General features: G+C 43.3%; 2 protein-coding genes across 3 annotated transcripts; both read left to right on the top strand.

Annotated features, from left to right (window-relative positions):
- The first annotated feature begins 513 nt into the window (after positions 1-513).
- itm2bb (integral membrane protein 2Bb) lies at positions 514-16510 on the top strand. 2 transcript variants are annotated; one of them, XM_026295682.2, is made up of 7 exons: positions 514-731; positions 11708-11839; positions 12680-12748; positions 13343-13492; positions 13818-13928; positions 14581-14731; positions 15661-16510. In XM_026295682.2, exons 1-7 carry the CDS (start codon positions 648-650, stop codon positions 15747-15749), a joined length of 786 nt encoding a protein of 261 aa, XP_026151467.1. In that variant the 5' UTR covers positions 514-647; the 3' UTR covers positions 15750-16510. The 2 variants fall into 2 exon arrangements, with proteins under 2 accessions (XP_026151467.1, XP_026151466.1); XM_026295681.2 differs by having other exon boundaries at positions 11708-11890.
- A 2370-nt stretch (positions 16511-18880) lies between these two features.
- On the top strand, positions 18881-22137 carry med4 (mediator complex subunit 4). Its single transcript, XM_026295582.1, has 7 exons — positions 18881-18982; positions 19060-19126; positions 19203-19373; positions 19669-19726; positions 19805-19891; positions 19966-20097; positions 20786-22137. Exons 1-7 carry the CDS (start codon positions 18909-18911, stop codon positions 20956-20958), a joined length of 762 nt encoding a protein of 253 aa, XP_026151367.1. The 5' UTR covers positions 18881-18908; the 3' UTR covers positions 20959-22137.
- Positions 22138-22614: the final 477 nt, after the last annotated feature.

Below are 22614 nucleotides of genomic sequence, written 5' to 3'. Positions count from 1 at the left end.
CTTTAGCAACATGGATATTATATGATTCATAGACAGTTTTGTGTAGTGACATGCAAAAAAAAAAAAACAGGCTGTTAAATTTATGGATTTATGCCTGAGGATCTGCAGAGAAATGAGATAAACTGCACAAATCCAGCTTGTAGAAACCTGTAGAGACTCCACCAAGAAGACTTGTAAAGTGTAAATATAAGCCCAAAGAGGTTGATTGCCTCCACCAACCAGCTAAGTTACACTTCACATGCATGACTGTCCATGTTCCCTCAAAGCATTCCTGACATATGACATAAATGAACCCCACAGGAGGTCACAGTAACCTTGACCTTTGCTCTTTGACCACCAAAATCAGTTCATCTTTCTTAGAGCTGTGTAAGAATGGATATCCTGACACATATCAACAGAAGAGGCCACATTTTATTCAGAGCTCAGTCAGCTTCGTCAGCCCTGCTCAGGAGCCAGTGGAATGCTTTTATTTTGAAACCGAACAGGAAGCCGTGCGTTAGCTGCTAGCCGCTAGCGTGACTCGTTGCCACAACAGATCAGAGAAGTAGAGGCGCTTTACTTGGCAGCAGTTTCTCTCTGTTTTCTTTGTTTTGTCCCATTTTCATCGTATTTTCTCCCGGTTGGAGTTTGTCAGTCCTCGGTCCAGGATGGTTAAAGTGACTTTTAACTCGGCCTTGGCACAGAAAGATGTGAAGAAAGACGCTGAAACTCTTATTCCCGCAGAGAACAAAGTGAGTAGAAAATGGCTAACGGAGCTAGCATCAGTTAGCTTTGAGCTCGGTGGGAAAACACGCAGTTTGTCGACGCTCATTATGTTCTGTTTTCACAGTTTCTGACACTTTTCCACATTTAAACAAGCTTCCTGCCTCATTTCGAAACATATACTCTCATATACCGACTCTTTTATTAACTTAATTTGTCTTTCTCATGTGGCATTTACATTATTTGCCCTTTGATAAACATTTATATTTCTATTTTACACCAGTGTTTCTCACCTGCTGCTTTCTATGGTTTAAAGTGTGAACTTGAAGGTTTGTGTCATTTCATACACTGGGCTGATAACTACGACTCAAGCCATGAACCTGGTTTTTATGTTGGTTTACTTCTCCAAACATTAGTGAACCGCGGTTAGTCTGCGACCACAGTTAGTGGAGCAACTATGTTTGATACCGTTTTAAGGTTTGTCACCCAAACACAAGCCGTTCCTCTTGAAACTGAAAGGTGGCCACTCCAACATTGAACCTGTTTGTGGCTCACACTTCTCCTTTTTATTTTTCATTTGTTCTCTTGTTGGCTTTCTGTTTTTTTTTTTTAATTGTATTGAAAATAACATCCATCCTGATCTTTAAAACCACATGTGAAGTTTCTCTCCTCATTGGTCTTAGCTGCTTAGAATAAAACAGGAGGCTTTCTGATGATAGTTTTTGGCAGTGACATTAAAAGGAGACACCAGAACATGAGGGGGAACTGTAGGCTTGTGGTTCCAGTAACGCGTGGGGATGATGTGACAACTTTGGGCAGGTAAAAAACGTCTCTGAGCATCTCTGAGGGTGTAAGAGCTGATCAGTCTTGAGCACAGAAGGAACTGGTCGACAGGAGTCTGGTTTTTTTGTTTTTGTTTTTTTATGTCAGCTGTTTAATGTTTTGTTGAGCTGAAGAGCCCAGCTTCCTCTCTGAAGAACGGTTATGTTCTATTCAGACTGAGTTGGTTAAAAGCTGGTTGGGGTTTTGTCTCTGGTTGAAGCTCTCGCTCCACCCTGTTATAAAAGCTGTGTTCCTGCTTCAGGGCGACAGAGGAACTCTCAGCTGTTTGACGGGCAGGTTTGTGTCCTTATGGCGAGCACAGCTGTAGTTCTGAACGTGAGAGCAGCAGCTCTGTAACAGTCGTATATATGAGCCGAGTGAAAAATCAGAACGTATTGTTACATAGATTTACATAGATATGAGTTCTTGTCTTGACTGTAATCTTTCTGTTGTGTATCTTTGCTACCAACTGGTCTTCCACGCTTCCTGTGTGGTGGCTGTGGCTGCAGACAGTGCAGTAGTAGCTGGATTTGTAACCCCCCCCCCCTTCAGTCTGAGTCTTATCTGGATAATCGCAGCTTAATGTTTCCCTCCTGGGGAGTAGAGTTGGTGTGAACACAACTGCGTCTCTGCTATATTCCGTTGTTTGGGTTTTTCCTTCGATTGGTGGAGGGATTTGTTTTGCAACGCAAAATCCACAGCAAAACATTGTACATTCAGTGCTTATTAGGAACCCCTGTGTTGGACTGAGTCGGTCTAATCCAACAGTCCAGCAATAAATAATACTTTTCAGTTTGTGTTAAGGCTGTTTCACAGCTGTTCAAATCAACTTTAGCTATATAGCAACCTACACAATAAAACTAGTGACCAAAGTGCTTTACAAAGTTATAAAATATAGGACAGTACATTAAATAGCTCTAAAGCAACACATAACACACAAAATCACCAAGCAAATGTGCCAATCCAACCAGAGTAATTAGCTGTTCTCTCACCCGGATGATCATTTTAAGGGCTGTAGTTTGTGCTGCTTTTGTTGCTGTTGTATTTATACTCAAATCTTTGTTTCAGTAACTTTTGAGTAAAACTTTAAACAGAGTCTCAAGCCTGAGGAAGTTCTGCTTCTGTCTGTTGGTTGAATATCACATGAAATGGCAGAGCTCACAGACTGAAGTCAACACCTCAGGGCTGACACAACAGACCTTTCTCTGTTTAACCACATTTTATGGGACAAATGATTAATCAGGTAATTTAGAAATAGTTATTAATAGTAGTTTTTAACAAAACAGTTTTTTTTTTATTAAAAGGGAAAGTATCACAGGGACATCTTCATCCAGAAAATCTTCAGAGACAGCATAACGGTGAAGGTTTAGGTTTTGTGTTTTACTACCATAACTTAATCACGAAAAAATATTAACCTGTGGTTTGTCGACTGACCAGCAGTAGTTTCCATTTCTTTCTGATTTCAGCTGTCACCATAGCTGAGCCAGTAGCAGACATTTATAACACTGTCTGTAAATACCCAGGTCTCGCTCAAGTAAATATAACCATTAAACCTTCAGTGTCTCAGCTGTGTGTTGCAAACAGCGCAGTTTATCTTTTAAGTTTATCTTAAAAAAATAAACCACAATGAAATGCAGCTGAGATGATTTTTAGTTTCTCTTTCTGTTAAGTCTGGTGTTGTCACACGCCCGTCTCTCTCTCTCTGCTGTGCACCATATCTATTTAATTCTGTTGAAATCCCCGTCGAAGTTTTTAATCACGAAGCAAACAAAAATGTTTTCAGTGAGAGGAGGAAATGAAAAAGAGAGATCAGACCTAGATAAAACATCCAAAACATTTGTTGCTTATTGTCTTCAGATGTGACGATTGTGAATTTTTAAGATAAACTGAATTGAAGATGTGTAGTATGTTGTTCCTTTGCTGTGATGTTGTTGACTTGGCTGTGCAGAAAGTTTTCTGTTTGCTCTGAGTTTAACACCTGGACATGCAGAACAGTCAACAGTCTCTGTTTCACCGCAGGGTGACACAGCTGAAGCAGGTAGAAGAAATGAGATTCTGGCGTCTGCAAAGGACGGTGACACTGTGGCTGGTACTGGTTCAGATTTCTACAGCTGGATCAACAGCAGAGAGATCTCTGCTGTGAAAATACCTGCGCAGACAAAGATGGGAAACCCATCTAACCTTTCCACCTGTTAAAAGGTGAAGGTATCACCACAGGGAACAGGATGCCAGAGGCTGCTCCCTGCAAATGACTGTTGTGTCAGCATCAGTTCAGACCCAGCAGCAGTCGCTTCGCCAGCCTTTTCAATCACTACCTGATATAACGAGAGCTCTGAATGAAGCAGGCTGACAGCTAAAACAGAGTGTCACTCCAGGTATAAAGTCTCAGGATAAAAACCTTTTCAGCTTTATCACCCCTCCTGTTACTGATCAAGTTACTGATCCAGAAAAAAAGGACAGTTTAGAGCCAAAGCAAACCTAGTGCTTTATTCAGAATTCAGTCCAAAGCTGAACATGTCCCTGGAAACTTGAATGAACAGATACTATGCAGCTTCCATGTAAGCAGTGTTTACCAAAACTGTGTGTATGCCCTCGTTTCCTTCCTCGTTAATGATATTAAAGGTGTAAACCTGTGAAACTAACAAGTGCAGAGACCTGAGAACAGATGTGATCAGATTATTAGTTTCTCACTGAGACTGGCTGCAGTTTTTTTTGGATGAGCTGTTTTCTCTGCCGATGGCAAAGATGACACCTAGATTTCTTAGCTGTGTGTCACCTGACAGATTGGCGTCGCAGCAGCTACACCACACACTGAGCGTTAACCTTTCTTTAACTGTTTCTTCTCTTGGTGTGTTTTGAAAGAAGTCCCCAGCTCCAATTACAAAGACTTACAAGCACAGAGCAGTGAGGACAGAAACAAACAAATGCTCCTGTTTCCTTGGGTTTTAGCGCGGTCAGTGGTTGTGTCTGTTGGACGTTAGTGTCAGTCTCTACCAGGTGAAACCCAGTGGAATCAATCAGATAAATTCAGCCTGTCTCTTAATAGAGACAGTTGCCGAGACATTTATAGAGACGGAAAATAGACCAAGCTAAATATTTGGGCTAAGTATGTCCACGTGCTTAGTTTAGCTTTTCCCTGGGTAAGACCACAGGGAAGTTTTATTCAACAAGAATAAACCTACAGCCTTGTTTGAACAGATCTGTTCAAACAAGGCTGTAGGTTTATTCTTGTTGAACCTAAAGCTCCACTTTGGTGCCGCAACTAGAGATTATTTTCGTTATCGGCTCATGTGCCAGTTGGTTTCTGGAGTAATCCATATTTCTTTTGTCAGTAAACTGTGACATCCACAGATTGTCAGTTTGCCGTCGCGTATGACAAGATGCACATTTGAGAAGCTATAACCAGGAAATCTTAAATATTACTTAGAAATGCTCTACTTCAATTCATGTGAACTCATTTTTGCGTGAAGCAGTTACTTCTTGGACTTCCTTCCACATAAAGTCACTAACAGCACATTTTCCCCTGGTACCGTGTGCTATTAGATGTTATTAGAGACATAAATCCAGAACATTATCGAGGTTAATCAATAATCTTAACGGTTGTTTTCCTGCTGTCGTCTTCATCGGTGCGTTGACTCAGCTCTGAACAGAAAAAAAGAAGCTCAGTCTGTAAAGTGTGCTGTTTTGTTCTGCTGGTATTGATTAACTTCTTTAGTTTTGGTGAGTTATTTGGTGTTAACTTACTTTGCTGTTGCAACAATGCAATTTCCCCATTGTGGGACAAATAAAGGTTTTCTTATCTTATCTTAAAATGTGAACTGAGCCTGAAGTGACAGGAAGTCAGTTTTCATTTTTAGCTGGGCCTCGTAAAATTGTTCATGGTTCGTTTTATATTTAGGTTATTCTGCCCTCTGAATTACACACCTCCTACACTTAGTAAATAGTTTTTAGCTCATCTTTCTCATGTACATTTGACTTGTTCCTATATGTGGGAGGGGTTTGCTATTACTGTGTTGTGTTCAGTTGTCGTCCTGTTGAAATATCAGCTCACTTCATTTGTTGTAGTGGAAATAAAGTGAACTCGGCTCAACTCAACACATGGCGTCTTGCTAAAAAAAGGTTTAATTCTAAATATATAAGAAACTGATAACAGGTCTTAAAAATAACAAAAACCTGGTGAAATTCAGTCATTGGTTTCTAAGCAAAGCAGTCTGTGTGTTTATACATTACACAAACATTTGCTGAAACATGTTGACACTGGTGCACTGCAGCATTTAGACCTTAAACATTGTAGTTCCAGCTGCTCAGTTTCAGGATTTGCTGGTTTTCCCTTTAATTGTTGTCATTTGGTTGCTCAGAAAAAAGAAATGATTTCTGACATTTCATCATTTCAAAGGATTAATTGAAACAAGACTAAGAATGAAGCTAAGCTTTATTTGCTTTCCACTGTGCTCTGTCTGTTTTGTTGCTGTGCATGACAGGTCAGGGCGTGTACCTGCAGCAGGTGATTCCTGAGATGGAAATAAATGTAAATTATATCTATCTGTAGCTGTACCTTTGTTTATGCAAATCTCACAGGTTGTCTCTCGGTTTGCTGGCTCGTTCAGAACAGGCCCAAAATATAAACACACTGCATCAGCTGCAAACAAACATGGTAAGTGTAAATTAGTTCTGAGCTAATAACAGTTTGACTGCCTCTGGATCAGCGCCACAGCTACGCACCTACAGCCGTAACCTTCCGTGAGCTACAGCCATGCTCTCTGCTTCCGCTTGAAAAGGATTATGGTCTATAATCAGTCAGTCAGAGACTCAGCAGAGCATTAGCTGCCTCCTACTGTGGTCCGACCACTAAAACTCAACAAGAGGCAGATTAACCGACCAGGCAGTTAGTGGCTCTAAGACCCAGACCTGCAGAGCTCCTGCTCCCCCTTACCCAACATGCATCACTACTTCAGAATATAATGAATGTGGACTGGATTTGGTAGTTGGTTTGGTGTGAGTTGGGTTCTCCCTGTCGACTGACTGAATCCTGAGTTGGCTGAGGCCATGTGCAGCTCAGAGCGGAGGATGGAAACTAAACCTGTCCTGGACACTGATACTCACCTTTCTCCACAGAGACAGGAACACAAGCTGTTCTCAGGTGGACTGGTGCTCAGGACTGTGCAGGCTGATCCTGCTGATTCACAACCAGGACAAACACAATATGAGTTTTATATCGTTGTAAACTGAATATTTCATCGTCGAAGGAATACATCACCTGGCCACTGTTCACTGTTAGCAGTGACGGATTTAATCCTAAACAGTCAGCCCGTATATCAGAACACACACAGACATTTTAGAGATTGTTTAAAAGAAAATCCCATAAAGCTTTACCTGTGAGTTTCCTCACTGCTTTGTGACATTCATTAACACTGTCCTGCAAACACAGTGAAAATAACCGTCCACCATATTTCTATAACAATGTCTTTAACGATATGTGACACATAATACATAACACATCAGGTACTGTGAGTTTGAAAATGTCTCTATTTTGCAGATGTGTGTAGTGTCAGAACAGTGGCTCTTTGATCTGAGTGAATCCAGGTATTTTACAGACTGTTAGGTGTCAAAAAAAGAAGCGCACACATCCCTGTTTGCAGCTGGGCTGTCGCAGTCAATCATTGTTGTGGCAGTGTGACTGCGTAAACCTCCAGCAGAGCAAGCTGGGATTTCTGCCACAGAGAAACTGCAGAGCGTGGCAACTGTGAAGTGAAAATAGGACTGAACCATCTGCAGAGACAAAAAGAGTCGGGCAGAAATGGTCCAAGAAGAAAAGGAAATGAATGTTTGTCAGAGATACAGAAAGACGGAACATCCTGTACATAGAACGTTTTTGTTGATAAACCACAGATATCTGCTCTGGGGCTGAATAATGTGAGGGCTTGACAATGTGAATAATTGGATATGGTGAACTGTAACTGATAATGAAAATGATTGCTAGTTGCAGACTGAATTTAAAAAATTTTAAATAAGAATCTTAGTTTATTAACAGTATTAATTAATCATTGAATGGTAATCAATAAGCAGATCAGAAGAAAAACTACATTTGAATAGTTTATCACTTACAACATCTGCTGCTTTTCTCTATTTCATATCATTCAGCAGTAAATACCATAATATTTGAGCAGTTGGTGAAATGAAGCAAAACACTTGAAGACGTCACTTTGTGCCCTGGAAAGTTTTTTGAATTTCATGGAGACGTTTTTGTGTCCTTGTGTGTACATGTCGTTCCTGCTGCGTTGACGTGTTCTAATGAGGGCGTGTGAATGTGCTGCAGTTATGAAAGTTCATCTGGTTGCCTGTTGGGTCTTGTTTGGTGAAGCTTTTGGGGACTGTTGTGAAACAGGCAAACGCAGCATTGGGATCTCACCCCAACAATACTTCAGAGAATGTTTCATACTTGTGTCATGATTCAGAGGATGGGATTTCATAGGCAGGGCAGCTTTGCTTAAACAACTTACGTCAGGAATTCAAATGCTTTACATGCGGAGAACATAAACATTCGAATGACGTTCAAGCAACTGTCAAGGTGGAAGAATAAATTTGAGATGAAGAAAACAGATGAGTTACATACAAATGCATAAAAGGAAGATAAAATACAAATATACCAGAAATATAGTAAAGAGCAGAACAGAGATCAGTCAAAAGGCACCTGACAGTAATCGATTATGAAACTATTTTGATAATCAGTTAGGTCAGTTTTCTGTTTTTTGTTGTTGTTATTTCTCAAATTGTTCCAGGAGGTTTGTAAGTTCATGAGCACAGCTGCCCGTTTTGATCTAAATCATGTTTGGTCATTTTTCTCTCGGGTGACAACTGATTCAATGAGTTGATTGATTAATGGTTTTAGCATGATGCAGTTGGTGCTAACTCTGAATATGTTTGAGTCTGTTTGGATGTGTCTGGACAGATTGGAGCTTTATGAAAATCAACACCCTTTAGATTCAGACATATTTTCCTTGCCTCTATTATGTGAAAACTCATTTTTAAAATCTTGCTGTTTTACGTTAGGCCCCCCGACACACCAAGCTGACGGTCAGTGAGCATCTCTCACCCTGGTCGATCCAGATCAGCTCAGTCTATCAGTGTTTCCATGATTTCACCCATTTACTGCAGTTTCTCCTTATTTTTCTCCTCCACCTCCTCCTTTCTCCCTCCCCAACCAAAGACCAAGTCCTGCCAACAGCAGCTCCACCTGCAGCTTCTGCTCAGACATGTTCTGGATTAGAGGCAGCTATAAATCGTCTGTGGTGTGAAGATGGTCAGCAAACGCTGCTTTGGTTACACTGTTATATCTGCAGCATAGGTCTTTCTCTTTCCCTTTCAGAATGACCAATACAGTCTACCACCCCCTGTTGGTGTAGAGAGGTATTTTCTCACACCACACCCAGAAAGTACGAGCTGGTTGGCCATCGACTGGAGTCTGTGTGGTGCGTTCAAGGGACACTCTTTTCTGACACATCAACTGGCCTCCATTGCTGCTGGTTTTCTGCTGCTGGCTTGGAGTGTCTGTCCTCAAACTGGGAATAAAAGGCTGTTTTGTTGATGCTGCCTCTCAGGGCCAGAAAGTCTTTACAGTGGCACTGTTTAATATTCTCATGTGTCTGCGCTGAACCAAAGATGTTCAGCAAGTGAAGACATCCCCTTCTTTCTCCACTCTTGTTTTGCCTTCAATTCCCCTGAGCTGTGGGTGATGAGAACAAACCTCCGCTCAGCAGAGGTGACCAGAGCTTTGCAGCTGAGGGAGAAAAGCCTCAGGAAATGTTCCCTTCAGTGTTTCTGTCGACCACCATGATGGTTAACTTCTCTCAAAAATCCTTCATCCTCAACTTCCCCTTTTTTTGTCTCGTTTTTTTAGTCATAAAACGGCCACTCTGTAGTTCCTGTTTTCTTAACGTCGCTCCATGCTCGGACAGCTCGCCTCATTACACAACAAGTGGGGACTTCTGTTTTATTTGAGATGGAAGCCAAAAACAGCCGACTGTCGTTTTCTGTGAGACTGTTGCACTTTCTGTGTTGTGTTTTTACTAAACTGCTGACTCATGGGCAAACCTACCAGAGTGTGAAAGCTGAGGACACTCAGATATGAGCATTAGCAGTGTGTGCTGCTTTTACTTTAAAGACACAAAGATGTCTTTAAAATTATCTTTGTTTGGCTTATGTTCATTGCTTTACTTCTGGTCTCCTTCCCTGCTGGGACAAAGTGTCCAGTCCAAAGCTAGCGTTAGCTGACTAAGGAGTAAATGTGGATCCAATGTGAGTCCTTTGGCTGCTTTGAAGTCTCCCCATGTGAAAAAGCCAAAGCCATGTTAACCCTGGTTGTTGGTCTCTCTTTGTCCCACTCTCTCTGTGCTAAAGAACGCCGCCTCTTGGCTCTGGCAGCCACTGGTTCCCACTTTGAGCTGCAGAGACTCCTCCATGGCTGCTGTTGGAAACCACTACTGGCTTCTTCTGACCTTGGCCAGGTGGCAGGGGGGGACTTTGCCAACACAGGGTAGAGAAGCTGGAATAACAACAGAAGGGCTGTAGGTAGCAGAGAGTCCTGGGGTCTTGCAGTGTTAAAAACACAACAGGCTGTTTTCATTTTTTCAGTTTTGCCAGGCTTATTTTCATACGCGATGCTGATTTTTCTGTATATTTTGGAGCGAAACCCTCCTGAAGTGTAAACTTCATGTTTACATTCATGGTGTTGAATGTTACTTATTGATTGGTGAGTTGAAAAATATAAAAATAATCAAGACTCAAGAGTGAAAATATTCGAGACCTGAAGTTCTGCTACACTGACATGTAGTCCACTAGCTTCTCCACTAATAAGAAAACTTCTCAGTAAAACTTGTGAAGAAAATGCAGAAGTGTTTTAAAAATAAGTTGTGAAATGTGAAAAGGAAGCTACAGCTGCTGATGACACATGTACCAGTAATAAAAAAAATTGTGCCGTTCGAAGAAGCCGAGCTCACAGAAACGACTCTTTATGCTGACCTCAGACAGACTTGGTCCCTCTCTGAGATCCTGTTTTGGTTTTCAGCAGGACCTGAAAGCCGAAAATGTGTTGGGACTTGTTCTGAAAGAAACGGGGTCTGTATCTGTCTGGCCAGAGTCCAAAGACTCATGTTCGTCTGCTGATAAGTCGTGCTTTCTTTACCCACAATCCTGTGCTTTCAGCTTAGCTCACAGTGTCAGTATTTTTGTTGAGGGTCATGACACAGTGACGCATTGGCTTCAGTGTGTCCTGTGATACAAACACAAACCTTTCAACAATAGGACAAGTGCTGCACACGGACATCCAGGTTCTGGTTCTGGTTCCTCAGTGCAGTTACAGAACAGTTCTCACTCTGGAAAACAGATTTACATTTAAAATAAGATAAAACATGTCAAACAAAAGCAAGTACAATTTTCATGTAACGTTTTTCGACCTGAAACTTAAATCATATACTGAATCATATTTCAGCAGCCCCCATGTTAGAAGAGGCAAAGTTAATTAGGTAATAATCAGGAAGCTTTGCAAAATTCTCTCAGATTTTAGTTTATCTTCTACAGTGACCTCTGTGAATCCACTTTCTCTTTTTCTGTCACTGATGTTCAGTTTGTGTCTGTTTCCCTCATGAGGAGTCACCCTGCTGCTCTGTCTGTCTGAAAATGGACGTGGAGCCTTTTAACAAAGCATTTGTTTTGTCTCACACACACACACACACACACACACACACACACAGGGCGGCCTGGTTGTTGTGGTTGTGGGGAGTTTCCAGGCCTCTGGCAGTTCTGTGGATCTGACTTCATGTTGTTGTCTAATCAGGCTGTTGGAGGCCATCAGGTTTCGCTTCCATATAAGAGGATGAGGCTGGTGGTTCTGTGCTAGTGGACCTCTAGAGACTGACAGCACCAATGGAACAAGAACAAGGGCAGTTAGTTGTAACATCTGAAGTGAATGGATAAATAAAGAAAATAATGGGGAGTGAAAAAGAAGAAAATACAGTCGCAGCTGAATGGGTGGAATAAATTACCAGTCAGTAATTAATAATAATCTGACACATGTTGATCTTTCAAAGTGTGTTTTAATTAAAATAATCATCTCTGGTCTGAATAAATATGGTGGAAACATTGGAACGTCATCACATCTAATACGCCGTCTTCTCGTCTCCTGCAGGATGTGGAGGTGGCTCTGCCGGTGCATCGCCAGTCCCGGGCCTGGTGCTGGTGCATGTGCCTGGGCCTGGCCCTCATGCTGTCTGGGGTGGTGGTTGGAGGTGCCTACCTGTACCGCTACTACTTCCTGGAGGTGAGCAAGCAGCCCCAGCAAGGGTGGGAAAGTAGCTCCTACGGCACAGAGGTAAAATAAATGAGATGAGTGAAGCTGACTCAACACCTCTCTAAAATGAATTCAACAAAATCTCAACATTGTCCTCTAATAAACTGAGTGTATAATCACAAGGCTGGAAAAGGATGACATGATAAGTCAGGTGTTAGAGGAGAAAATGTGAACTGATGTGACAGGTTGGAGCTCTGGAGCTGACACATCTAAGCCAAAGCTGCTCCCTTGGTTGTACAGCAACAAATTTGTGAAACCCCAAATCACAAAGAAAATATTAGCTTCGGGTCAATTGATGTGACCCTGTGATGTAAAAACCATCGTCTGTCCATAAAGGTACACAGACACAGCACCATGAGCTGTGATTGGTCAGCTTCAGCTGCTCGTATGTCCTCCCACAGGTGCTTCATACACACAAACTGAGCCTGAAGGATGAGTTATTACACAGGATTAGCCTGTGGATGAAAGATCAGTGACACAGTTTATCGTCACACTTATCGAAATAATAATCAGGAAAAAAGATGGAGTTGGAGTTGGATGGAGAACTTACGGCCAGAGAGGATTTAATTTTTTTAGATGTTTGTGGGAATTTACCTGGAATTCATTGTTTTGTGTCCATCCTTCTATTTTCCTGGTTAATGCTGATTTTTTTTTTTTTTTTTTTTTTCCCCTTACCATGTTTAAATAAAGTTTATTATTATCATGCATCTAAAGTCTCCAGGTGTCTCCAGTCTGGTGTTGGAGCTTTCACTCAACATGTTCATTTCTGCTGAAGTGACACAGTCTCTCGTTTTCCTCTCGTCCCTGCAGGAGGACCAGGTTTATTGGTGTGGGGTGAGATACGTAGAGGAGAACTTCATGATCCAGGAGGAAGACGAGGTATGGTTCAGCACAGCTGTGTCCCTACCGTTCGCACATAGCAACAGCATCATTCATTATCACAGACTCACTCATTGACTGATCAATGGCCTGAGTTCAGGGTTCAGGGTTCTGGTCCCCTGGTTCTGGGCCTCAGAGGTTCAGCAGCTGTAAAAAGCCACAGTCCTCTACCTGCTCAGCAGCAAACAGCAGACAGACACAGTCAGAGACCAGCTGGTGAACATAGTGGAGCATTTTGCAGCTAAAGAGCCAGAGGTTTCCCTCAGGAGGTGGTGGAGATTATTAGTGTCTATCCAGATATTGCAACATGCAAAGATTGTTGATTTAAGTGCAGAAGCAGGTGTAGCAGCAGCAGCTGCTTTGAGTCATGTGAGGGAAGAATTAGTCTGTGCAGAATCGCTGTAGTTGAGTTTGTGATACAGGGTTTTCACTGTCTCGCAGTAAATCTAGAGATTTAATATATGACAAGGACAGAACGAAGACCAATGTTCATCAGTCAGATGCTCAGGGTCACACTTTTGTACAGACTCCTTCAGTAGATAAACTGACTTACAGACAGAGACTGGTGGATTAACTGGCTTGACTGGTTTGTAGATGGAGGTGGAGCTGCCAAATCAGCTGCACATGCATCAGTTGGAGGAGAGGATCCGGGTGCTGGAGAGGGAGCAGGTGGAGCTTATCAGCGTTCCTGTGCCCGAGTTCGACGACGGAGACCCGGCAGACATCGTCCACGACTTCCAGCGGGTGAGACGTCCAGACAGCAGTAAAACACGTTCATAATAAAAGACCACCAGTAACACAATAACTTAGCACTGACTAGTAAAAATGGGAAAGTGAATGATCTGTTTCTGTTAGAGAAGAGAAGCTAAGAGCAGCAGTCCTTTAAAAGTACATCAGTCAAAATATTGAATTTATAAAGTCCACAGTAAACATGGAGGAAGTAAGTTTGTTTTATCTGAGGAGGATGTAAAATTAGGACTGAAGAAGACCTGGGTCACACTGAGTTTACAGTATGTCCACTGTAAAGTGTTATTTCCCTTAGTAAACACTTGTCCTCTGTGTTGGTCAGAGGTTGACCGCCTATCTGGATCTGAGTCTCAACAAGTGCTATGTCATCCCGCTCAACACGTCCATCGTCATGCCCCCCAGAGACTTCCTGGAGCTGCTCATCAACGTCAAGGTAACACATAGGAACAGGCAGATTACACTGAAACACAGACTGACCTCATTTCCTTTCTTAAACTGGGTTAATAACTGTTTACTGAAGGATGTTTGATATTTGATTGGGGGGAAAAGGTTTTGATGGTGGGTGTGGAGGGTTAGAGGTGGAACATTGTTTGGTTTATCAGCATTCTGGTCTTAACGCTGATCTGCAGATATGGTTACGTGCAGTGGCACCGAAATGCACCAGTTTAAACCTCTGGTTTGTTTCACAGCAGTGAAACTCTGCTCCACATTTGGAAACAGGTTCAGCATATCAGCTTCTAAAGATGTTGATCTGTCAGTGTTGTGTTCTCATTTCTGCTGAAAACAGATAAAAGGAAATCAAAGGTTGCAGGTTTGAACTTGATTTTCAGGTTTTGTTGTGTGATGAATCAGGAGAAGATGGTCTGAGTTAACGTCAGTAGGATCTGTGTTTTCTGGGCTGAGTAAAAACACGGAGAGTAAACAACATGACGTTAAATACACAGTTATAAAAACAGTAACTAAGACAAAAGGACTCAAAGGTCAGGTAACTACAGCTGTGCAGGCTAATTGCTGGAGTGCAGCTGTAGTAAAGGAGTAAGTGGTGATTATGTATGAACTATTATTGTCTTCTTTTGTCTGTCTAGGCCGGCACCTACCTGCCTCAGTCGTACCTGGTTCATGAGGAGATGATAGTGACCGAGCGGCTGGAGCACGTCGACCAGCTCGGCTACTTCATCTACAACCTGTGCCAGGGCAAAGAGACGTTCAAGCTGCAGCGCAGAGACAGGATTCTGGGTAGGGGCCTCAGCTCACTCTGCTTCTTATGTTCATAAGACTGTTGTGGTGCTTAGCCGGTGTCTAAAGGTGTTTTGGAGCCTGTTACGTTATGTTGTCACCAAATGTCCTCTGGGGGCAGGACTGAGCTCATTTCATCTGTGCAGCAAACGGAAGAAGACGCTGCACATGAAAAGTGGCACATGTCAGATTTATGTTTTAGAGAAAATGTTTTCAAACTGAATTTTTAGCATTTACAGGACATGAGTTCCAGGACAGTACGCTGGTTGTTAGTGGCTCCAGAACTGATTTCAGGTTTTGTTTCTCATCTTTGAAGCCTTTCATGGCCTTGGACTTCATCGGTGAAGCTGCACTCAGTCTGAGCTCCTCTGCCAGGAGCCTGTCCTGCTGCATTCACTCACACATTTGTCCCACATGAACACAGCACAGGGTGGGGTTGTTTGGTGCACAGGTGAGACCGTGACATAGGATCCAGAGGTGCAGACTTCTGCTGATGACCTCGAGATAAACAGCAGAAAACGTTGCTCACAGTTCAGTCACTCACTCACCAGGGACGTACAACATGTATGTGACTGGTCAGTGCAGCACCTGGGGGATGCCACGCTGCAGGAAAGGTGCATCATCATGGAGGCACCCATGGGTCCGAACCCCACTGTCTAATTCTCTTCTGGGAATGAGAGTGAGAACGGCTGCGTGAACGCAACCTAAAGGGGGCAGAGTTGACCTGTCAGAACACCTGACCTCTGGAATTAACCTGCCTGATGAACTGTGAAAGATCAGTTTCCTCTTAAAACACATTTTCATTCTAAGCCTTTTGTAACTGTCTCTGCAGCACGTCTGTCTGCATCATACACACTCAGATGTAAAGCACTTTGCAGCCTCTGTCTGTGGTAAGTGTCATTTAAAAACTCCTTGTGCTCGTCCTGCAGGTATGCAGAAGCGTGAAGTTCTGAACTGCCGCAAGATTCATCACTTCGCAAACAAGTTTGCGGTGGAGACGCTGATCTGTGAGCCATGAGACGCCACGCCGCTTCACTGCTGCTCTTATCATCGCTGACGTGCAGTGAGATTGTGTTAATCCTCACCTGTCTGTTTCTCTGTCCTTTACTTCAGGTAGTCTGAATGAGTGAGAGGAATGAAATGTGAAGCTGTTTGCTAAAATATTCATTGATTGTAAAAAAAACAAAAAAAAAAAAAAAAAAAGCTGAAGAGTTGTGTGTTTTTCCACTTCCTGTACTGGGGTCTTCTTGGAATCGTTTTCAGAAATTAAGTCATTTTAGTATAAAACAGTAAATTATTTTAATCACAGTAACTTCAGTTATAGCATAAACATTTATTTTTAGTAAAACTGATAAATTTACAGTTTCTTTTCTTTCAGTCCAAACAAAATTTCACGAGAGAGAGTAAATTTAGATTTTGTAGAGCTCGTCCTGGTGTTTGAGACAGAACAGTCCAGGGCGACTTTTTGTGTTTTGGTATTTTGTCTGCTGTAGCCACTAATACACTGCACCTGTTCTTTCTTAACTGGAAACAGATCTTAAAATACAAGTGTGGACGCGAGTTTGTGTTGTTTAGATTTAAAAATGTGTTTGCAGAAATAAGGAAAGGAAGAGGAAAGGATCCAACGCAGAGAGCTTATATGCTTATATTCGAATCTTTTTCACAAGGGTGTATTTTGAATGTGTAATTTTTTGGATAACTCTTAATGTTGTACTAATTTGTGTATATAATCTCTTTACAGATATGAACAGACCAATACAATAAACAAAAACAAAAAGAGTGTTTGTTTTTATCTGAGCCGTCGCTACTGAAGTTTTATGTTTAGTTAAATTTTGCGGCGTAATCTTTGACATTATCTAATCGTTATATTAACTTCAGCATTTTAGCTTTAGGCTCTAAGTAGCAACATTTCAGATTAGACCACCGGTCAAAGGTTTCCATCTGTAAACTGTCCCCGGATCCAGCGGCTGAGTCAGGCCTCAGGTCTACAGCAGATCTGCTTAGAGGGACAAATATCACTGGTCAAAGTTTGGGTCACCCACAGGTTTCTAGCTGTCACTGACGTGTGAACGGCTCAGGTCCAGGGCTGAAGCTGAACTGGTCCAAAGTGATGAAGTGTCAGAGAAAAGCAGAACGTGAAAGGAAATGTCAGATGCAGTGATGGCTTCCTTCCATCTTTTCTGCAGCAATAGAGGGAAATGAAACCTTGGAAATGGATGCAAACCGTTTCCTCCAGGTGTCCAGAGTCCTTCCAACAAACTGTATGTATGAAGGAAGAGTTGGAAAAGACTGGGGTCCATTATTTGGACCAAATGATGGAACGACAGCTCAGTCTCCAGACTCTGCAGGTGAAGAGGGAAAGCAAAGACACCTAAAGGTGCAACACCAACAGGTGCTGTCTGTGCCAACAGTATTAGATTCAGCCACAGGGTGTGAGGCTGCTCCTGGAGAGTTTTCACCTGCACATGTTTGTTTTCCTGTTTGAGTTCACCGAGACATCACAGGAAACTGCAGACATTTTAGAACAGCTGAGGTGACCCTGAACTGTTGACCGGCAGTGTGAATATTTTATCACAGCCGAGGATCAGCTGTCACTGTGGTGCTCAGCCTGCATGTCATCCGATCACAGTGGAAATTTGTTCTTGATTAAAGCTCTAATTAGGGGGACCTCGCAAGTGGGTGATCATGGGAAATGGGCCAGGTGGTTACTGATGGAGGGTCACCTTGACCATGCAAGGATTACTAGAGGGCCACTTGTTTTCACCTGCAAAACAGCCCTAAAATAGATTCTCAGGCACATATAACAATGCAAACCCATCACAGGAAACACAAAACGTCTGCAAACACATGGAAGAAACAAATGGACTGAGAAATCAAGAGGGATGTGAGACAATGCAGAACCAGCATAGACAGATAAATACATATATATTGTCACTGACTGACCATAAAGACAAAAACAATCATACACAGCTGCAGGGTTTTCAGTGTGTGCTGCTCCTGGAGGAGGGTCAGGGGCTCCATCCATGACGTTAAGAAATCAGAGTAAAGGCTGCTACACTGCAGCCGTCACGTCGCTAACACCTTCAGAAAAAACTACATTCTCATTTTACTGCCACAGAGTACAAATACTGTGTAAAAGTACTGTGTTTAAAATGTTACTGCGGTAAAAGTTTAAAAAATAAAATGGCTGCTCTCTGCCTCTGCACAGAAATATTACACATTACAGCATCAGTAAAAATATGACGTGCTGCAATAGTGTTGACATTTCTTTATATTTACATCACTGCCCGGCAGATATAGCAGCACACACACACACACACAGACGGGGCTGTCTGACATTTCATTGTGGGGTGTGAGGGCTAATATCTGACAACAGCAACATGATCTGTGAGTGAAGCTGCCTTCAAATAAAGATGCTGCATTTGCAGCTGAGAGAAAACTGCAGGTACATGTTTTATACCTTTTTATCCAAAGAGCTAAATTTGAATGAAATTTAATCACAGCCTGAAAATAATTAAAATAAAAAAGCATAAAACTTCTTTTTGATAAAATGTTGTAATTAAATGAACCTGAGTTAAGTTGGGTCATGTTTCTAAGCTGAACTAGTCTGAATCTCATCATCTAGACCCCCTTAGTCCTAACCAGGGTCCCAGGGATCTGCTGGAGCCTATCCCAGCTCTCTTTGGGTGAAAGGCAGGGGTCCACCCTGGACAGGTCCCCAGTCCATCACAGGGCCACATAGAGACAAACAACCTCACACACTCACACTCACTCCTATGGGCAATTTAGAGTCACCAATCAACCTGACATACATGTTTTTGGACTGTGGGAGGAAACCAGAGTACCTGGAGAAAACCCACACAAGCACAGGGAGAACATGCAGACTCCACACAGAAAGGCCCCTGATGGGTTTCAAACCAGGAACCTTCTTGCTGTGAGGCAGCAGTGCTAACCACTGGTCCACCGTGCTGCCCTGTTCTCTTAATATAACACAATATTCAATGTAATGGAGCATTTTTCCACAATGTTTTTAAATGAAGGATTTTTTAAAGTGGACACAAACAACCAAACAAAACAAACTAGCGTGTTTATCGATGACCGCCAATCACCTTCGACAAAGAACATGACGGCACAACACGTCATGTCCTGTCATGCGCAGAAGCAACGGGGCGCAAACATGGCGGCTGTGGCGGAGAAACCGACGAAGGAGCGGATGCTGTGTGCGCTGGACGATCTGGAGGTTTTGTCTCGGTAAAGTCAACTTCCTGCTGCTGTTTGCTCTTTCTCCTCTGACCCCAGCCTGACCCGCGTCTGTGTGTTGGTTTCAGGGAGCTCATAGAGATGGTGGCGCTGGCCCGGACCCAGAAACTGCCTCAGCCCGGGGAGGACACGCAGGTAACACCGGGGTACCTGGGTACCTGAGTACCAGAGTACCGGGCTCTGTTTCTCATTCCCTGTATGTGGTCCTCAGGTCCTGGAGCTGCTGGTGCAGAGGGACCGGGAGTTTCAGGAGCTGATGGGGGTGGCCCAGCAGCAGGGGAAGGTGCAGCAGGAGATGCAGCTGCTGGAGAAGGAGGTGGAGAAGAGAGACAGCGACATCCAGCAGCTGCAGAAGCAGCTGAAGGAGGCAGAGCACATCCTGGTGGGTCCTGGCCTCAGAGCCACAGCTCAGGGGGCAGTTTGTGCTGTTTGTGCCTTTTGTTAGAGATGAACAAAGTGCATGTTGGTGCGTTCAGGGACAGGCTGATTTATGAAGCCAGTAAATAAGAGACTTGTCTATGTCTTATATTTCTACGTCACATTTTACAATTTGATGGCTGGACTTTGTTCTGTGCAGCATTCACAGGCTGGACCTGATGGACTCTGGTCCAGTCCTGGTCACACAGATCACTGCAGGTTCTGTTGGTTTCAACCTGACCCCCCTCTGTCTTTTTAAGGCCACTGCTGTTTACCAGGCAAAGGAGAAGCTCAAATCCATTGAAAAAGCCAGGAAAGGTGAGTCTACACCCCTGATGGGCGCTGAGGCTGTCAGCCCTGGTTCTGTGTCTGACGGTCTGTTGATGTTCTGTGCAGGAAGCATCTCATCAGAGGAAATCATCAAGTACGCTCACAGAATCAGTGCCAGTAACGCAGTGTGTGCGCCTCTCAACTGGGTGCCAGGTAGGAACCACACAGCAGCTTCCTGCTGAGCTTAGCTTTGACTCCACTAACTCTCCAATCCATTGTTTCCCCAGGTGATCCCCGCAGACCCTACCCCACTGACCTGGAAATGCGCAGCGGGATGCTGGGTCACATGGCTAACCTGCCGACCAACGGTGTCATCGGACACCTGCCCGGTGACGCTCTGGCTGCTGGAAGGTTACCAGGTCAGTCCATCCAGTCCAAGGTCCACTGATACTTTTCAGTAAAGGACCTTAATCTGATGTCACAGCTCCAACATGCACTGAGGCAAACACCATAGAGGGCAGGTTCAGTGTTTCAGTCAGGTACTTGTGAGGACATTAACACAGTTAGTTCCTGCTGGAATCAGACTTCCTGTCCTTACTGGACATTAAATGATCAGTTCTTTGTGTCACTGAGTCCAGATCCCATCCAGAGACTAACAGCAACAATGAATGTGTGTGAATCCAGAACCTGGTTCAGCTTATGGGTCTGTGCCGTAGACCTCCACTGTTGTTCCATTAAAAACACAGCAGGGAGCCACACTGCTGACCTGGCTCACATGGTTCTTCCTCACCAGCAATGGGAGGCCTGTTTGTTTCCAAAAACCAGCTCCAGACGCTGAGAACAACCGTCACTATTTACAGTCAGGTGGACTGATAGTTAATGAAAATGTTCAAAACCCACTTTGACTGTTTTCTCTAACGACAGACTAAATATTGAAGAAGGTAGTTTGTTAAAGCACAGTAACATCATTTTATTAGTGATACATACAGACCAGAGAGACTATTGAACTGAACCATGGTCACTGTGCTGCGAGTCAGATTTGATCCTACAGTCAGGTCCTACCACCCCCTCAGTCCTCAGACCCTATGTCCACCTCTGTCTCCGCAGACGTCCTCACACCTCACTACCCCTGGCAGTCCTCAGACGTCTCTGTTGGGATGCTGCCCCCTCACCACGGCAACGATTTCGGCCTGGAGCCTCCGGGCCACAACAAGGAGAATGAGGATGACGTGGAGGCCATGTCGACCGACTCGTCCAGCAGCAGCAGTGACTCCGACTGAAGGACTGAGAGTGGCAGGACACAACTGAGCAGCATCAGCTCACACCTTTACCTTTGTTTACAACAGCTTTATTCAGGACAGCAGAAACCTTCAGCTCTGATGTTGTTTTGGTCCTGAAGTGAAGGATTTGGATTTAAAGACAAACTTAAAGGCTCCACCTTATTTATGTAAAGTTATTGGTACAAATTCTAAGGATAGCTGCCTCTGTGTTTCCAGCCTTGATGCTAAGCTAACGTAGCCTCGTGTTTAGCATCCAGATGTTTTAGTGAGATAAATTTATTTTTATTCCAGCTGTTCCTCTTACAGCCCGTTTGCACCAGTTTGCCACGTGGGGTGTGGACTGTACCCTACAGGTTAAACAGACTGGATCCGAACAGGTGCTAACTACATGAGTAGGATTAATGTAAAAAACACAGGCTGAGGCTAAAGTAGCAAAATCGTACATGTGACTGCTGCCTTTCCTCTGAGGCGACCCATGTTTAAAAGCATCATCTGTCCGTCCTTACTGTTAGTGGACGCTCTGTGTGTAAATAGGCCTGTACATAGTGAGTCGTGTAAATAAATACTGTTGGAGTAGAGGTAGTGTGTGTGGTTTAGGAGCTCGGGCAGCTTCACTAATTAGTTAGCAGTTATAAATGAAACCATTACTCCCTGTTGTGTTTTGCTTGTGACTGACTGTGACAGGTCTGTGACTTCTCACATGGTTTCATTTCTGTTCACATTATCCTCAGCTTTACACAAAGCCAGCATTAGAGAGAAGCCCACAAACAGGCCGTGTCATTGCTTCTTTTCTCAAATCATGCGGCGACCCCCTGACCCTCTGGAGGGTCCCAACCCCCAGGCTGGGAGCCACTGGACTAAACTACTTGTATATAAGGTTTAAAACTAGCTCCAAATCTGATTTCATGCTATAAAGAACTTATAAGACTATATTTTGCTAATAATCTGCCTAAGTGGTGGAAAGTGAGTATATTTGCCCAAATACTATAGCTAAGTACAATTTCGATGTATTTGTACTTTGAGTATTTCCATTTTATGATATCTTGTACTTTTACTTCACTCTATAGTAGAACTAGATCTGCAGACTGAATGTAGGTGAAAGGCCAAGCCTGTGCTGCGTTCAGGATCTCTTTGTGAACTTTTATTTTTTTGTTGTTAAAATAAAAATGTAACGTATGACTGAGGTGTCAAACTCTGGTCCTCCAGGTTCTCACTGTCTCTGCCCTACACACTTCTGTTTACCTGGATCAGGTGTGTTCAGACAGTCAGAAGCTGGAAGATACCATCTTAGATGAAGGTGGAATGGGGAAAGACAGTGAATTGGTATCTTCCAGCTTCTGATTGACTGAACACACCTGGTTCAGGTGATCAGCAGTGGGTAGGGCAGGTACAGTAGAAAAACAAGCGGAGCAGTGGCCCTCAGGGAACATGGGTTTGGTACCCTGCTTTATCAGGACATGCTGTCTAAAGGCACTTAAGGCAATAATTAGCTGGGAATGGCTGCGTTTGCTTTACATCTGGTAACAAGGTTTTTAACGTTACATACTATTTTAAAAAGCTATTAGATTAATGTAGCTGAATCTAAAAGTAGGGTTATAGTAAGAGTATCTAAATACTCTGCTTAAAATACGTTCCGCTATGTCCCCATCTGTTACT

This window comes from Mastacembelus armatus, chromosome 21 (assembly GCF_900324485.2).
Source record: "Mastacembelus armatus chromosome 21, fMasArm1.2, whole genome shotgun sequence".
NCBI lineage: Eukaryota > Metazoa > Chordata > Actinopteri > Synbranchiformes > Mastacembelidae > Mastacembelus > Mastacembelus armatus.
This window is presented reverse-complemented; position numbering and strand designations above follow the sequence as displayed.

Bases quoted from the DNA above. Each gene is read 5' to 3' on its own strand.
- itm2bb (XM_026295681.2), top strand. From the start codon at position 648: ATGGTTAAAGTGACTTTTAACTCGGCCTTGGCACAGAAAGATGTGAAG. The intron at 732-11,707 runs GTGAGTAGAAAA...CGTCTCCTGCAG, and splicing joins TTATTCCCGCAGAGAACAAA to GATGTGGAGGTGGCTCTGCC. The intron at 12,749-13,342 runs GTATGGTTCAGC...ACTGGTTTGTAG, and splicing joins TGATCCAGGAGGAAGACGAG to ATGGAGGTGGAGCTGCCAAA.
- med4 (XM_026295582.1), top strand. From the start codon at position 18,909: ATGGCGGCTGTGGCGGAGAAACCGACGAAGGAGCGGATGCTGTGTGCG. The intron at 19,127-19,202 runs GTAACACCGGGG...TGTGGTCCTCAG, and splicing joins AGCCCGGGGAGGACACGCAG to GTCCTGGAGCTGCTGGTGCA. The intron at 19,374-19,668 runs GTGGGTCCTGGC...TGTCTTTTTAAG, and splicing joins AGGAGGCAGAGCACATCCTG to GCCACTGCTGTTTACCAGGC.